The sequence below is a fragment of the Pan paniscus genome, chromosome 2, assembly GCF_029289425.2.
Source record: "Pan paniscus chromosome 2, NHGRI_mPanPan1-v2.0_pri, whole genome shotgun sequence".
NCBI classification, from domain to species: Eukaryota; Metazoa; Chordata; class Mammalia; order Primates; family Hominidae; genus Pan; species Pan paniscus.
The window spans coordinates 38,346,460-38,363,975 of NC_085926.1; the positions used below are offsets into that span (position 1 = coordinate 38,346,460).

At 44.3% G+C, this 17,516-nt stretch overlaps 1 protein-coding gene across 6 annotated transcripts in view; it reads left to right on the forward strand.

Annotated features, from left to right (window-relative positions):
* XYLB (xylulokinase) overlaps positions 1-17,516 on the forward strand; it is an 81,159-nt gene that overhangs the window by 45,928 nt on the left and 17,715 nt on the right. For 3 of the 6 annotated variants that reach the window (XM_014344181.4, XM_008951551.4, XM_003826093.5), the window contains exons 16-18: positions 1,384-1,442; positions 2,951-3,038; positions 6,759-6,853. In XM_014344181.4, coding sequence (XP_014199667.2) covers positions 1,384-1,442; positions 2,951-3,038; positions 6,759-6,853 — 242 coding nt within the window. Of the gene's footprint in view, positions 1-1,383; positions 1,443-2,950; positions 3,039-6,758; positions 6,854-17,516 lie in introns of those variants that run through there. The other 3 variants (XR_001337927.4, XR_608387.4, XM_008951550.4) reach the window with 1 other exon arrangement.

Genomic DNA, 17,516 nt, shown 5'->3' on the forward strand with positions numbered 1-17,516 from the left:
GACATATTTATAATGTTAATTCATATTCATTCGAGACCATGGAATATCTTTTAATTTATTTAGATATTCTTTTTTGTACTTTAACAACAATTTCAACTTTTTCTTAATAGAGACTTTTGAATTCTTTGTTAAGGTATTCCCTTACATGTAAGTCTACCTTACATTTCTGGTTGCTGTTGTGAAAGTTAATTTATATATTTTCTATCGTATTTGAGAGTTGATTATTATTAGAAATGCCATTGATTATTATAAGTTGATTTTGTATCTGGCAAACTTATTAAACTCTTGTTAGTTTTATTAGTTTGTTTATTCTTTATTTTTTCCAAGTAGATGGACTATTGTCTGCAAATGACAGTTTTCTTTTCCTTTATTTCAATACTTATACATTTTAGTTGTTTTTGTTATCTTATGGCATTGACTGGTAGATCTAATACTGTGTTAAACAGTGGACTGGATACTGTGAATCTTTGTTTTGTTTGTAGTTGTATTAGTTATCTATTGCCGTGTAACAAATTATCTCAAAATTTAGCAGCTTAAAACAGTAATAAATGTTTATTCTCTTATACAGTTTCTTTGGGTCAAGAATTTGGTTTCAGCATAGTTGGGTGATTCTGATTGAGGATATCTCCTGAGGTTGCAGTCACAATGTCATCTGGGGCTGCAGTCATCTGAAGGCTTGACTGAGGCTGGAGGATCTGCCTCCAGGCTGGCTCCCTCATGTGGCTGTTGGCAAGAGGCCTCAGTCACCTGCCATATAGACCTCTCCCTAGGGCTGCTTGAGTGTCTTCAGGATGTGGCACTTAGCTTTCCCCAAAGTGAGTGATCCAAGAGAGCATGATCTGTGTCAGAGCGAGATGGAAGCCTCAATGTCTTTTATCATCTAGTCTTGGACTTCATACTTCATCATTTACACAAGGTTCTATTGGGTATACAAGTCGGCCCTATTGAATGTGAGGGGGGACTGCTTGAAGGTGTGAATATCAGGAGGGAGGGATTATGTGGAGGCCATTTTGGAATCTGGCTGACACACCAGTCTGAAAGAAAGTGCTTCTAAATCTCTGTTAAGAATGACATTTGTTATAAGTTGTGGATATATGACTTCTATCATTTAAGGAAGTTCCCTTTTCCTGTTTTGTTGAGATATTTAAAACAAAAAAAGTATTAAAGACAGTTAAGGTGGGTGGGGCAGCAACCTTACAAGCAAATGAATGTGACAGGCCTGCACACACAGAGCCAGCTTTGGATCTCTCCCGTAGTCCTGTGTGATAAGTGGGAGGCATTGGCCCATCATGAGCCCTCTGTAGCTGAAGAACTCTGCAAAAACAGCCCTTTCTGCCTTGGGAGAACTGGCATAGCTATTTTATTTTTTCTTTCCCCTTGCAGTGTCCAAGACAAAGATTTTGGCCACAGGAGGAGCATCTCACAATAGAGACATCTTACAGGTAAGCGTTAGTAGTGGGCCTTACACCATGGCCTCTCCCATATCTGTTATGTCTAAGAGCCAGAGACTCGATAGGAAGGACAGCCTCCATTCCCACTCCTGCAGGAATGGGGAGCTCTTAGCTCACACTCCAGGAAGCAGCTCTGTTGCCTTACAGCTCACACTGTGAGTGGGATCTGTGTCACATGCAGGTGAATTCTATGGCTGTGTACAATCCACTCTCTGATACCAGCACTGTCCGCTGGAGTCACATGGAAAGTGCCTGTTCTTCCACATGGCAAACCTTCTCACATCTAGTGCCAGTGTTCTTGTCTTCCTCAAGGCCTCTGCCTTCCAATGTAACCATCGCTGATTCTCCAACCAGTCCTCTTATAACACAGTTGCCAGACTGTTACTGTCCTTCTGGTCCTTCATTATGCCAGAAACATATGACCAAAAGTAGAATCAACCTGCAGATGTCTGACACTCAGACTGTCACCTGGGGGGCTGTCAGAGCCTGTTGTGGAGACATTGTGCATTTTTGGGTGTAGCCTGGGGCTGCCTTAACTGTTAGAGTAACTGTATTAGCTGTTTGCTTGTGACTACCTATCTTAGGTAAGATTTTTCTAGAAACAGAGCCTGAAATGGGAATTCTTCTATAAGCAGTTTGTTGAGAGAGTACTCCCAGGAAGAAGGAAGTGAGGGACTCAGGGCAGTGCAGAGGAAGAAGGATAAGTGAGGATATGGTCTTGTCTGGAGTCTACTTCAGCTCCATCCTGGTGGGGAGGTGGGGCCCTGGAACATGAATTATACCACAGAGCTGATTTTACCTTGGGACAAGGGGGCCAACAGGCCACCCTGGGGAGGTTAAATTTCCTGTGAGCAGTGGCCTATGCTCAGCCAAGGTCAGCTTTCTTGAGGAAGTAGTGCTGCAAGCCATTAGTAGCCAGTACTCACAGCAGCTGGGGCAGGATGCACAATGGTCCAGTGAGGGGGATCTGGGTAGGCATCAGTGGCATCTACTACAATATCTCTGGTCAACTAAGACCTCCCCCAAGTTCTTTCCATGTGAACTCCTCTTAGTACAGGTCCTCCATTTGAAATGTATGCAATTTATTTTTGAACCTAAATGGGAAACTTCACCATTATCCCCATGAAACATGCTCTTGTTAGCTTGGGTTTGTTTGGGCTTGTTAATGTTAGTCTAATACCCAGCTGTCTCCAGCCCTAAGTCAGTGCCATTTGCTAAACATACTTCCTAAATCTTCTGCCTTGTCTTTGGTGAAATGGCTAAAAAGTACAGGGACAGCCTGGGGAGCTGTGGCCCTCCACTACGGACTTCCCCCAGCTCATCCCGACTCTATTATCACCAGGGTAGCATGACCAAGCATACTCCTCTTAAGGCAGTCGAGGTGGAATGGAAGGGGTCAGAAAACATATGAGGGAGAGAGCCTGGAAAGTGCATCCCACAATGTCTGTGTTCCCTCTGAGGAATGGCTCACCACAGTAGAACCTCTGTGTCCTTTTCAGGTGCTTGCAGATGTGTTTGGTGCCCCAGTGTACGTTATAGACACTGCAAACTCGGCCTGTGTGGGTTGTGCATACCGAGCTTTTCATGGTAGGTTGATGGAGGGAGACAGCTATCTCTGGAAGAGGCCAGGACATGGGGTGGGCTGAGGAGGGTGGAAAGGGGAGAGTGAGGTGTACCCAGTCTTTGGGGACATTGGAGTCTTGGGGACTTCAGCTTCATTTTTCTAGCTCCCAGCAGGTGAGAACCAACCCATACTCTCTGTTCCTTTATTCTTTGCTTAAAGTGGAGAAAAAGAGGTTGGGTCCTAACTGAATGAGGTCTGATCAGAGTTAAGGTCAGCACAGGGACACGGGAGAAGAACACAGGGCATGGTTGAGAGCATGTGGGCATGAGTCTGGACAGCTAGAGGGCAGGAGAGGTGGACAAAGCCCAGAGCCGTCTTTTCAGCAAGAACAGAAGTTGAAACAAAGGGGAAGGCTTCAGGCCCAAGCAGTCCAGGACCCTGGACAGCACCATGGAGACCTGTTGCCCTGTTGGAGGCCTCACTAAAACTCTGGGTATTAAGGGAAGCTCCCCGATCTAGGCGAGTTCTGGCGGGAGCAGCACCTACCTGCAAGGGCAGTCCTTCAAGTTGGATCAATTTGCTCTGTCTCCTGCCTGCTCAGGGAGCTCCTGTAGCAGCCCAGGTGGTTCTATTCTTTTCATATTCTTAACATTTAACATACCTATTTCAGCTTATATTTTTCTTTTCTTTTTTTTTTTTTTTGAGACGGAATCTTGCTCTGTCACCACGTTGGAGTGCAGTGGTGCAATCTTGGTTCACTGCAAGCTCTGCTTCCTGGGTTCACACCATTCTCCTGCCTCAGCCTCCTGAGTAGGTGGGACTACAGGTGCCTGCCACCATGCCCAGCTAATTTTTTGTATTTTTAGTAGAGGAGGGGTTTCACTGTGTTAGCCAGGATGGTCTCGATCTCCTGACTTTGTGATCTGCCCACCTTGGCCTCCCAAAGTACTGGGATTACAGGCATGAGCCACCGCACCCGGCCTAAGCTTATGTTTTTCTATCAACGTTGAGAATTAATCAGGCAACATATCCTTCTCTTAATAATTAACCTTGGCCGGGTGTGGTGGCTCATGCCTGTAATTCCAGCATTTTGGGAGGCCGAGGCGGGTGGATCACAAGGTCAGGAGTTCGAGACCAGCCTGGCCAATGTGGTGAAACCCCATCTCTACTAAAAATACAAAAATTAGCTGGGCATAGTGGCACACACCTGTAGTTCCAGCTACTCGGGAGGCTGAGGCAGGAGAATCGCTTGAACCCGGGAGGCAGAGGTTGCAGTGAGCCGAGATTGCGCCATTGCGCTCCAGCCTGGGTGACAAAGTGAGACTCCATCTCAAAAAACAAAAAAATAATAATTAACCTCTTACTCATTTATTCTCTCCCCACCCCATCTACCTCACCCTGCCTCATGCCATATCCTATATCAAGATCACTTGGGAATTTATTTCCAGATTCTTATATTAAGTACATTTAATATTATATTGGCTTTTATTCACACTTACCTATGAGTCTGCCTGCCTGCCTGCCTTCCTTCCTTCCTTCCTCTGTTTGTTACTTTGTCTTTTTTTTTTTTTTTAACTTCCTGACATTTCGGTCGGGTGCAGTAGCTCACGCCTGTAATCCCAGCACTTTGGGAGGCCAAGGTAGGCGGATTATGAGGTCAGGAGATCGAGATCATCCTGGCCTAGAGGGTGAAACCCTGTCTCTACTAAAATACAAAAAAAAAAGAAAATAGCTGGGCATGGTGGCGCACGCCTGTAGTCCCAGCTACTCGGGAGGCTGAGGCAGGGGAATAGCTTGAACTTGGGAGGCGGAGGTTGCAGTGAGCTGTTGCAGTGAGCCGAGATCGCACCACTGCACTCCAGCCTGGCAACAGAGCAAGACTCCATCTCAAAACAAAAAACAAAAAACAAAAACAAACTTCTTCTTCTTTCTCCTTTATTTCTATGCTGAGGTTTTGTTTTGTTTTGTTTGAGACAAGGTCTCTGTTGTCCAGCCTGGAGTGCAGTGGTGTAGTCATGGCTCACTGCAGCCTCGACCTCCTAGACTCAGGTGATCTTCCCACCCCCACCTCAGCCTCCCGGATAGCTGGGACTACAGGCACACACCACCACACCTGGCTAATTTTTGTAGATATAGGGTTTCTCCATGTTGCCCAGGCTGAACTCGAACTCCTGGGCTCAAGTGATCTCACCCACTTCACCCTCCCAAAGTGCTAGGATTACAGGCATGAATCCTAGTGCTAGGATTACCGCACCCAGGCTGTATGGTAGTTTTGTTGGAATATACAACCTAAATAAATATTTTAAGAGAGAATTCAATAGGTTATGGTTTTGAGGCCTGACATGTCCAACAAGGCCTTTGTTTCATCCTCCCAAATACTGGCTGGGTAAAAGACTCTATGTTCAAAATACTTTTCCTGAGAACTGTGAAGATACTCTTCCATAATCTTCTGGCCTTCAGGGTTGCTGATGAGAAGTATGGGGTCTGCTTCATAATTCTTTTGTGGAAGTGGGAAAGGAGTTTCCCTTTAGGGACTTCACTGCCATCCTGCACTGTGTTTTGTTTTATTCTTTTTCCCTTTCTGTGCTTGCCAAAAGGTACCTGGGCCACTGCCCTGCTCTGCCCTCCAAAACCAAAGCCTGAGCCAAATCTTAGCTCACCAGTCCCTACCCAGAGGGATACTAACCACTTCATTTGGAGATATCTTCTCCCCATCTGGGTCTGGGGATGACTGTCTTGTGTAGCCAGTCTGCGAGTATGAGTGGAGATGGAACCAGAGTCTTTTGATTAGTTTCTCTGCTGTCCACCCCACCACCATTCCAGTCCCTCATCCATTCTGCTCTGAGCTGGGATTTTCTGGCATTTGGTTAGGAAAACTGGTCCTCACATCTTCAGAGGGCCCTTCTTCACTCCTGGTGGTGGTGGTGTTTCTCTGTATATCTGACGCTACTACCTACCTTCCCTAGAAATTGCTCATTGTTTCTTGCCCACCAATGGCAACCTTCCCCCTGCTACTCATTTGCTTGGTGAGTAATTACTGAGTGCCCCCTGTATGCCAGATGGTGTGCTAGGCACCATGGTTATAGTGGTGACCCAGAGAGACACAGTGTCTGGCCTCGTGGACTTTACAGCTCAGCAAAAGAGGGATCTTAAACCAATAATCACTGAAATATATGGGCACAAGTTGGGAAAAGTGCTCTGAGGAAAAGCAGATGGTGCTGAGCGCTAAGGAGGGCCTCCTGAGCAAGTGATGGTCTTAGGTGCATCTTAGCTGAGGAGAAGGGAACGGGCATGTGAAGAGTGGAAAGAACATCCCATACAGTGAAAAGGCTCTGAGGCAGAATGAGTGGAGAGAAGACCGGGCTGTCCAGAATATGGTGAACGAGGGGAGAGAGGAGGGGCAGGCAGACCCTTCCCCATCATATGTCGAGGTTACCCGACCTATTCCATGAAAGGCACAACCACAGAGAGAAAGACAAGCTGGGTCCTGCTGGAGACAAGCCTGCACTTGCCATTTTTTTGTTTTGTTTTGTAATTTTATTGAGGTACAATCTATATGACATAAAAATCATCCATTTTAAGTGTCCAATTCATTGATTTTTCATAAATGTACTGAATTGTGCAACCATCACTATAATCCAGTTTTAGAACAGTTTGCCACCCCAGTGAGATCCTTCGTGGTGTTTTTGGTTAACGTCTTCACTTGCAACATGCACTAATGTGAAGTGACCTTTCCCTTCTAGGTCTTGCAGGTGGAACAGATGTGCCCTTTTCAGAGGTTGTGAAGTTAGCTCCAAATCCCAGACTAGCTGCTACCCCAAGCCCGGGAGCTTCTCAGGTGAGAGACCATCAGAATTTGTTTGTAGCATTTGCATTATGAAAGCGCGCTAGGGTTTTTTCCCCCACCAAAAGGTCACCTACATTGAACGTGATGTGCTCAACTAAAGGAGAAATTCTGCTTTATTGAAATTATCAAGAAAATGGAGCTAAAGAGCCATGTTGTCAGCTGCAAGTCACAGATACTGCTGATTTTACAGCCAGGGTCAGATGGATTGCTGGGCATATTTGTATTGCTTCTTATGCCTCACGGTGGGCCCTTCCATGTCACTGGGCTATAAAAGCTACTGAAAGGATCCATCACTGAAATTCAAGACATGCTGGGTTTCTAGCACTGAAATCTCAAGTCTAGACCCAAGATAGCTGTGCAGTCACCCAGGCCAGGAAATCGCTGTGAAGGCAGACCTCACTTGTTGCAGGTTGGGTCCCTCAGAAAGCAGAGTCTGAGATGTCAACTAAGATATATGAGGTTTATGGGAGTCGGGGGAGTTGCTCTTGGAATCCACAACTGCAGAAAGGAAAGGGAGTAGACAGGATTGGACAGAGGGAGAAGGTGAGCAGCAATGCAATTTCTGGAGCCTAAGCTATTCCTACAGAAAGCTCCGAAGCTGAGATGACCTTTAGAGTTTTACCCAGTTGGTCTAAGGGGCTGGGCCTTTATACCCCATGTCAATCAGTCATCACATGTGGGCCACCCCAGGATGGGGTGAGGCAGCTCTTTATAGCTAAAGCAATCTCCAAAGTGGGCTGTCAGCTGAGGGCTCTCTGCCAACGGCACTCCCATCAGTTGGGAGAATAAGTTCTTCATTCCCGAGGTGAATCTGGATGGCACACCACAGCATCCGCCACACCACTGCACCTATTTACAGAAGGGTCTGGCAGCCCAGCAGCAGGGGTGGGTGCATCTTGTAAGGAACTGTGAAGGGTCTGAGATTTACCTGACTTGCAAGCTAACAAGTGAGCCTGCCACCATTTTGTAGCGGCAGGCAGAAGACACGGGACTCCTGGATCAGAGACAAAGGGCTTTATTATGATGAACCATGATGAACTCATGGTTCATCAGGAAGCATGAGCTTCATGCTTGCCTTATTTTCCCTTGGCCCCCAAATTCCACAGGGTGATGCAAAGTGGGCCCAGGTGGATACTGGCACATAATAGTCTGTGATACAACTAAATGATCCTGAGCATAGAAAACTCCCAACCTTGTAAAGAAACTGCGAGCAAACCTGTCTAAACTTTGCCACCAAAGGAGACATTATCCTTTTTATTCTTGTCAGCAAACAGATAAACATTCTCTCCAGTGTCTCTGCCCTGGAGAGAGACACTATCTGTATGTCTCTATACTTTACAAACATCCTTGAAAAGATGGTCTGAAACGAAAGCTGTCATAAGACATGTAGAAACACTATGGAGAATTGTCTCCCAGCATATCTTGGAAGCAAGAGCTCATGCTGTCTAGACCAGACAAACCACACACATAGGTGTGCCCAAGCATCTGTAATTTTTCTGTTGTGTGTGAGAGGCTATTTTTCTCTCATGTTCGAGAGGCCACTCGATACACTGGAAAGATTCAATGTCGAGATAAAGGACATTTAAGTTCTGATTCTTATTCTGCTTCTCCTTCACCATGAGACCTTAAGCAGCACTCCTTGTCTCCAGACCTCTGTTTGTTTATCTGTGAAGTGGGCACACCATCTCTCCTGCCTCCCTTTAACTTGCTAATTGTGAGGCTTAAAAAGAATCCTTGACCAAAATGGCTTTATAATCTAATAGGAAATCTGGAGGTAGAATTGGTTCAGTGGTTCAACATGAGAACTCTGGTCATGTTCCCTGCAATTCCTTAGGTCAGCAGTGGACAATGGGAACATAATGTGAGCCACATATGTCATTTAAAATATTCGGTTGCCTCATTTTTTAAAGTAAAAGTAAAAATAAAAATAAATGATTAAAATTAATTTTAATACATTTTATTTAATCCACTATATCTGAAATATTGTCATGTCAACGTGATAAATTAGAAGTTACTAATGTGGGGCCGGATGCAGTGGCTCACACCTGTAATCCCAGCACTTTGGGAAGCCAAGGTGGGCAGATTGCTTGAGCCCAGGAGTTCGAGACCAGCCTGGGCAGCATGGCAAAAACCGTGTCTCTACAAAAAATTAAAAAATTAGCTGGGTGTGGTGGTATGTGCCTGTAATCCCACCTACTCGGGAGGCTGAGGTGGGAGGATCACTTGAGCCCAGAAGGTGGAGGTTGCAGTAAGCCAAGATCACACCACTGCACTCCAGCCTGGGCGACAGAGACCCTGTCTCAAAAAAAAAAAAAAAGTTACTAATATGATATTTTACATTTCCTTTTTTGCATGAAGCTTTTGAAATTTGGTGTGCATTTAACACTTATAGTTCTGGGCATGCTTCAAATGTGCAAAGGTATACATGGCTTGCAGCTACTGTATTGGATAGTGCAGCTCTGGATGTGCTCCACATGGTGACAGGACAGCTATAGCTGCCCCAAACATCATGTCTTCACAGCTGTATTCGAAGGCAGGGATCAGAAGGTGACATTGGGCAGAGAGTCTCTCCTCACACACCTCTTGCTCATCAGGGAGAAAAATACTGGCCTATCCCTCCCCTATCCCACACACGCCCAACAGGCTACCACTTGGTCATATGGTCAATTCTGGTTGTAGGAAAGGCTAGGGTAGGGTCTGGCTCTTTCATTCTATCTAGAAGGAGGCCAGCAAGGAGGAAGATAATTGGGGAAAGTTTTAGGGCAGCACAGCAGCGTCTGCCTCATGTAGAGTACGGAGTGGCCAATCCTCTGAGCTGTATGTGCCTCATCACTCTCCGTGGCCTGCCCATGGCCGAAATCACTGACAACTCATGGAACCCTTTACCATTGGATCCAAATGTAACCTCAAAAGCCCACCCAACAGCAGGTTGCAAGCAGTGACAGTCTATATGATTGTCAGCATATGTGACTTATATGCAGACTGAATTTGTGGACTAGAGTTAAACTTCTTGAGAGCAGGGCCACATCCTTCATTCTCTCTGTGGCACCTACAGCACTGCTTGTGCTCAAGGGGAAACTCAAAGCAGTAAGAATGTTTTCTCCCTTAGCTCAGCTGAACGTTGCAGTTTCTCCATGAGGGGAAATCAAAGCCCCTTAGCTTTGTTCTCTGACTCCTTAATGTCCAATACAGGCTAGGACAACCTTAGGCCCCTCGCCTGTGGGCCTCTTTATAAAGGGTCACCTGTTATCTTTTGCTTTATTTTACTCATGGGGTCTATTCCCAAGTACTTCACAAACACATAATTCACAGGGTAGAACCAGAACATCAGCTGTGTCACCCTCATTTGGAAGAGCAAAGGAATTTATCTCCCTAAGCCCTTCTAGGCAGCACAGACTTATCGTGGACTCAGAAGCCAGCAGGCTCCTTCTCTCTGGCTCTGACACCCTGTGTAACTGTCCCTGAGCCTTCTCAGACAGAGCTGCTCCAGCTGCACCAAGAGTAGGCCCCAGTTGCATAATCAGTTGTTAAAATACTTGGCTTCCAGCTGGGCGTGGCGACTCACGCCTGTAATCCCAGCACTTTCGGAGGCTGAGGCGGATGGATCACATGAGGTCAGGAGTTAGAGACCAGCCTGGCCAACATGGCCATCTCTACTAAAAAAGAAAAAAACACAAAAATTAGCTGGGTGTGGTGGTGCACACCTGTAGTCCCAGCTACTTGAGAGGTTCAGGCATGAGAATCACTTGAAACCAGGAGGTGGAAGCTTCGGTTAATCAAGATTGCACCACTGCACCTCCAGCCTGGGTAACAGAGTGAGACCCTGTCTCAAAAAATAAAAAAACAAAACTTAACTTTGGAGCAAATTAAACCAAATTAAGAAGGAATGGGGTTGGCATGAGCTCCTACTTGTGTTTACTTGCGAGTCCCAGGAAAATCCGGGTCCTTGGTCTTGTTGTTTGTCTGTAAGACAGCGTGTGCTTGCCTGAAGTGCATCTGCATTTCTCAGGTAAGATGGACAGCCACAGGGAAAACTGCTTAGGTGGATAAAAGAAGAGTAAGAATGTGCGGTTGTGCTTCTTTTTGGTCTTTTTTCTCTGTTGGGCTTTTTGTTTATTTATTTTGGCTTATAATGCAGCACATTGTATATATAATTTTGTAGCTTCTTTAAAATTTCTACATTACAAAATAAATATTTCATTCTTAAAAATGTACGTGCATACCATTTTTAATGACTGTATAATATTCTATCTGGGTAGACCAGGCACGGTGGCTCATACCTATAATCCCAGCACTTTGGGAGGCTGAGGCGGGAGGATCACTTGAGGCCAGGAGCTGGAGACCAGCCTGGGCAAACATGAAACCTCATCTCTTTAAAAAAAAAAAAAAAAAGGTGGCAGCCAAGATGGCCAAATAGGAACAGCTCCGGTCTACAGCTCCCAGCGTGAGCAACGCAGAAGACGGGTGATTTCTGCATTTTCCATCTGAGGTACCGGGTTCATCTCACTAAGGAGTGCCAGACAGTGGGCACAGGACAGTGGGTGCAGCGCACCGTGTGCAAGCCGAAGCAGGGCGAGGCATTGCCTCACTCGAGAAGTGCAAGGGGTCAGGGAGTTCCCTTTCCTAGTCAAAGAAAGGGGTGACAGACGGCACCTGGAAAATCGGGTCACTCCCACCCTAATACTGCGCTTTTCCGACAGGCTTAAAAAACGGCGCACCAGGAGATTATATCCCGCACATGGCTCAGAGGGTCCTACGCCCACGGAGTCTTGCTGATTGCTAGCACAGCAGTCTGAGATCAAACTGCAAGGCGGCAGCCAGGCTGGGGGAGGGGCGCCTGCCATTGCCCAGGCTTGCTTAGGTAAACAAAGCAGCCGGGAGGCTCGAACTGGGTGGAGCCCACCACAGCTCAAGGAGGCCTGCCTGCCTCTGTAGGCTCCACCTCTGGGGGCAGGGCACAGACAAAAAGACAGCAGTAACCTCTGCAGTCTTAAATGTCCCTGTCTGACAGCTTTGAAGAGAGCAATGGTTCTCCCAGCATACAGCTGGAGATCTGAGAATGGGCAGACTGCCTCCTCAAGTGGGTCCCTGACCCCTGACCCCCGAGCAGCCTACCTGGGAGGCACCCCCCAGTAGGGGCAGATTGACAGCTCACACGGCCGGGTACTCCTCTGAGACAAAACTTCCAGAGAAATGATCAGACAGCAGCATTCGTGGTTCACGAAAATCTGCTGTTCTGCAGCCACCACTGCTGATACCCAGGCAAACAGGGTCTGGAGTGGACCGCTAGCAAACTCCAATAGACCTGCAGCTGAGGGTCCTGTCTGTTAGAAGGAAAACTAACAAACAGAAAGACATCCGCACCAAAAAGCCATCTGTACATCACCATCATCAGAGACCAAAAGTAGATAAAACCACAAAGATGGGGAAAAAACAGAGCAGAAAAACTGGAAACTCTAAAATGCAGAGCGCCTCTCCTCCTCCAAAGGAACGCAGTTCCTCACCAGCAACGGAACAAAGCTGGATGGAGAATGACTTTGACGAGTTGAGAGAAGGCTTCAGATGATCAAACTACTCTGAGCTACAGGAGGAAATTCAAACCAAAGGCAAAGAAGTTAAAAACTTTGAAAAAAATTTAGATGAATGTATAACTAGAATAACCAATACAGAGAAGTGCTTAAAGGAGCTGATGTAGCTGAAAGCCAAGGCTCGAGAACTACGTGAAGAATGCAGAAGCCTCAGGAGCCGATGCGATCAGCTGGAAGAAAGGGTATCAGTGATGGAAGATGAAATGAATGAAATGAAGTGAGAAGGGAAGTTTAGAGAAAAAAGAATAAAAAGAAACAAGCAAAGCCTCCAAGAAATATGGGACTATGTGAAAAGACCAAATCTACGTCTGATTGGTGTACCTCAAAGTGACGGGGAGAATGGAACCAAGTTGGAAAACACTCTTCAGGATATTATCCAGGAGAACTTCCCCAATCTAGAAAGGCAGGCCAACATTCAGATTCAGGAAATACAGAGAACGCACAAAGATACTCCTCGAGAAGAGCAACTCCAAGGCACGTAATTGTCAGATTCACCAAAGTTGAAATGAAGGAAAAAATGTTAAGGGCAGCCAGAGAGAAAGGTCGGGTTACCCACAAAGGGAAGCCCATCAGACTAACAGCGGATCTCTCGGCAGAAACTCTACAAGCCAGAAGAGAGTGGGGGCCAATATTCAACATTCTTAAAGAAAAGAATTTTCAACCCAGAATTTCATATCCAGCCAAACTAAGCTTCATAAGTGAAGAAGAAATAAAATACTTTACAGACAAGCAAATGCTGAGAGATTTTGTCACCACCAGGCCTGCCCTAAAAGAGCTCCTGAAGGAAGCACTAAACATGGAAAGGAACAACCTGTACCAGCCACTGCAAAATCAGGCCAAATTGTAAAGACCATTGAGGCTAGGAAGAAACTGCATCAACTAACAAGCAAAATAACCAGCTAACATCATAATGACAGGATCAAATTCACACATAACAATATTAACTTTAAATGTAAATGGACTAAATGCTCCAATTAAAAGACACAGACTGGCAAATTGGATAAAGAGTCAAGACTCATCAGTGTGCTATATTCAGGAAACCCATCTCATGTGCACAGACACACAAAGGCTCAAAATAAAAGGATGGAGGAAGATCTACCAAGCAAATGGAAAACAAAAAAAGGCAGAGGTTGCAATCCTAGTCCCTGATAAAACAGACTTTAAACCAACAAAGATCAAAAGAGACAAAGAAGGCCATTACATAATGGTAAAGGGATCAGTTCAACGAGAAGAGCTAACTATCCTAAATATATATGCGCCCAATACAGGAGCACCCAGATTCATAAAGCAAGTCCTGAGTGACCTACAAAGAGACTTAGACTCCCGCACAATAATAATGGGAGACTTTAACACCCCACTGTCAACATTAGACAGAACAACGAGACAGAAAGTTAACAAGGATACCCAGAAATTGAACTCAGCTCTGCACCAAGCGGACCTAATAGACATCTACAGAACTCTCCACCCCAAATCAACAGAATATACATTTTTTTCAGCACCACACCACACCTATTCCAAAATTGACCACATACTTGGAAGTAAAGCTCTCCTCGGCAAACGTAAAAGAACAGAAATTATAACAAACTGTCTCTCAGACCACAGTGCAATCAAACTAGAACTCAGGATTAAGAAACTCACTCAAAACCGCTCAACTGCATGGAAACTGAACAACCTGCTCCTGAATGACTACTGGGTACATAACGAAATGAAGGCAGAAATAAAGATGTTCTTTGAAACCAACGAGAACAAAGACACAGCATACCAGAATCTCTGGGACACATTCAAAGCAGTGTGTAGAGGGAAATTTATAGCACTAAATGCCCACAAGAGAAAGCAGGAAAGATCCAAAATTGACACCCTAACATCACAATTAAAAGAACTAGAAAAGCAAGAGCAAACACATTCAAAAGCTAGCAGAAGGCAAGAAATAACTAAAATCAGAGCAGAACTGAAGGAAATACAGACACAAAAAACCCTTCAAAAAATTAATGAATTCAGGAGCTGGTTTTTTGAAAGGATCAACAACATTGATAGACCACTAGCAAGACTAATAAAGAAGAAAAGAGAGAAGAATCAAATAGACACAATAAAAAATGATAAAGGGGATATCACCACCGATCCCACAGAAATACAAACTACCATCAGAGAATACTACAAACACCTCTATGCAAATAAACTAGAAAATCTAGAAGAAATGGATAAATTCCTCGACACATACACCCTCCCAAGACTAAACCAGGAAGAAGTTGAATCTCTGAATAGACCAATAACAGGCTCTGAAATTGTGGCAATAACCAATAGCTTACCAACCAAAAAGAGTCCAGGACCAGATGGATTCACAGCCGAATTCTACCAGAGGTACAAGGAGGAACTGGTACCATTCCTTCTGAAACTATTCCAATCAATAGAAAAAGAGGGAATCCTCCCTAACTCATTTTATGAGGCCAGCAGCATCCTGATACCAAAGCCGGGCAGAGACAGAAACAAAAAAGAGAATTTCAGACCAATATCCTTGATGAACATTGATGCAAAAACCCTCAATAAAATACTGGCAAACCAAATCCAGCAGCACATCCAAAAGCTTATCCACCATAATCAAGTGGGCCTCATCCCTGGGATGCAAGGCTGGTTCAATATAAGCAAATCAATAAATGTAATCCAGCATATAAACAGAACCAAAGACAAAAACCACATGATTATCTCAGTAGATGCAGAAAAGGCCTTTGACAAAATTCAACAATGCTTCATGCTAAAAACTCTCAATAAATTAGGTATTGATGGGACATATCTCAAAATAATAAGAGCTATCTATGACAAACCCACAGCCAATATCATACTGAATGGGCAAAAACTGGAAGCATTCCCCTTGAAAACTGGCACAAGACAGGGATGCCCTCTCTCACCACTCCTATTCAACATAGTGTTGGAAGTTCTGGCCAGGGCAATTAGGCAGGAGAAGGAAATAAAGGGTACTCAATTAGGAAAAGAGGAAGTCAAATTGTCCCTGTTTGCAGATGACATGATTGTATATCTAGAAAACCCCATTTTCTGAGCCCAAAATCTCCTAAAGCTGATAAGCAACTTCAGCAAAGTCTCAGGATACAAAATCAATGTACAAAAATCACAAGCATTCTTATACACCAAGAACAGACAGAGAGCCAAATCATGAGTGAACTCCCATTCACAATTGCTTCAAAGAAAATAAAATACTTAGGAATCCAACTTACAAGGGACATGAAGGACCTCTTCAAGGAGAACTACAAACCACTGCTCAATGAAATAAAAGAGGATACAAACAAATGGAAGAACATTCCATGCTCATGGATAGGAAGAATCAATATCATGAAAATGGCCATACTGCCCAAGGTAATTTATAGATTCAATGCCATCCCCATCAAGCTACCAATGACTTTCTTCACAGAATTGGAAAATACTACTTTAAAGTTCATATGGAACCAAAAAAGAGCCCGCATCGCCAAGTCAATCCTAAGCCAAAAGAACAAAGCTGGAGGCATCATGCTACCTGACTTCAAACTATACTACAAGGCTACAGTAATCAAAACAGCATGGTACTGGTACCAAAACAGAGATATAGATCAATGGAACAGAACAGAGCCCTCAGAAATAATGCCGCGTATCTACAACTATCTGATCTTTGACAAACCTGAGAAAAACAAGAAATGGGGAAAGGATTCCCTATTTAATAAATGGTGCTGGGAAAACTGGCTAGCCATGTGTAGAAAGCTGAAACTGGATCCCTTCCTTACACCTTATACAAAAATCAATTCAAGATGGATTAAAGACTTAAACGTTAGACCTAAAACCATAAATACCCTAGAAGAAAACCTAGGCATTACCATTCAGGACATAGGCATGGGCAAGGACTTCATGTCTAAAACACCAAAAGCAATGGCAACCAAAGCCAGAATTGACAAATGGGATCTAATTAAACTAAAGAGCTTCTGCACAGCAAAAGAAACTACCATCAGAGCGAACAGGTAACCTACAAAATGGGAGAAAATTTTCACAACCTACTCATCTGACAAAGGGCTAATATCCAGAATCTACAATGAACTCAAACAAATTTACAAGAAAAAAACAAACAACCCCATCAAAAAGTGGGTGAAGGACATGAACAGACACTTCTCAAAAGAAGACATTTATGCAGCCAAAAGACACGTGAAAAAATGCTCACCATCACTGGCCATCAGAGAAATGCAAATCAAAACCACAATGAGATACCATCTCACACCAGTTATAATGGCAATCATTAAAAAGTCAGGAAACAACAGGTGCTGGAGAGGATGTGGAGACATAGGAACGCTTTTACACTGTTGGTGGGACTGTAAACTAGTTCAACCATTGTGGAAGTCAGTGTGGTGATTCCTCAAGGATCTAGAACTAGAAATACCATTTGACCCAGCCATCCCATTACTAGGTATATACCCAAAGGACTATAAATCATGCTGCTATAAAGACACATGCAGACATATGTTTATTGCGGCACTATTCACAATAGCAAAGACTTGGAACCAACCCAAATGTCTAACAAAGATAGACTAGATTAAGAAAATGTGGCACATATACACCATAGAATACTATGCAGCCATAAAAAAGGATGATTTCATGTCCTTTGTAGGGACATGGATGAAATTGGAAATCATCATTCTCTGTAAACTATCGCAAGGACAAAAAACCAAACACCGCATGTTCTCACTCATAGGTGGGAATTGAACAATGAGAACACATGGACACAGGAAGGGGAACATCACACTCTGGGGACTGTTGTGGGGTGGGGGGAGAGGGGAGGGATAGCATTAGGAGATATACCTGATGCTAAATGACGAGTTAATGGGTGCAGCACACCAGCATGGCACATGTATACATATGTAACTAACCTGCACATTGTGCACATGTACCCTAAAACTTAAAGTATAAAAAAAAAAAAATCTGGCAAATTTTTTGCCAGAACTGCAATTTACTCGAGCATTTTCCTTGCCTTAGTACAGTTGCTTTTAGTTTTTCAATTATAATTAAGTATTCTTAGATAAAGGATTAAAAAAAAA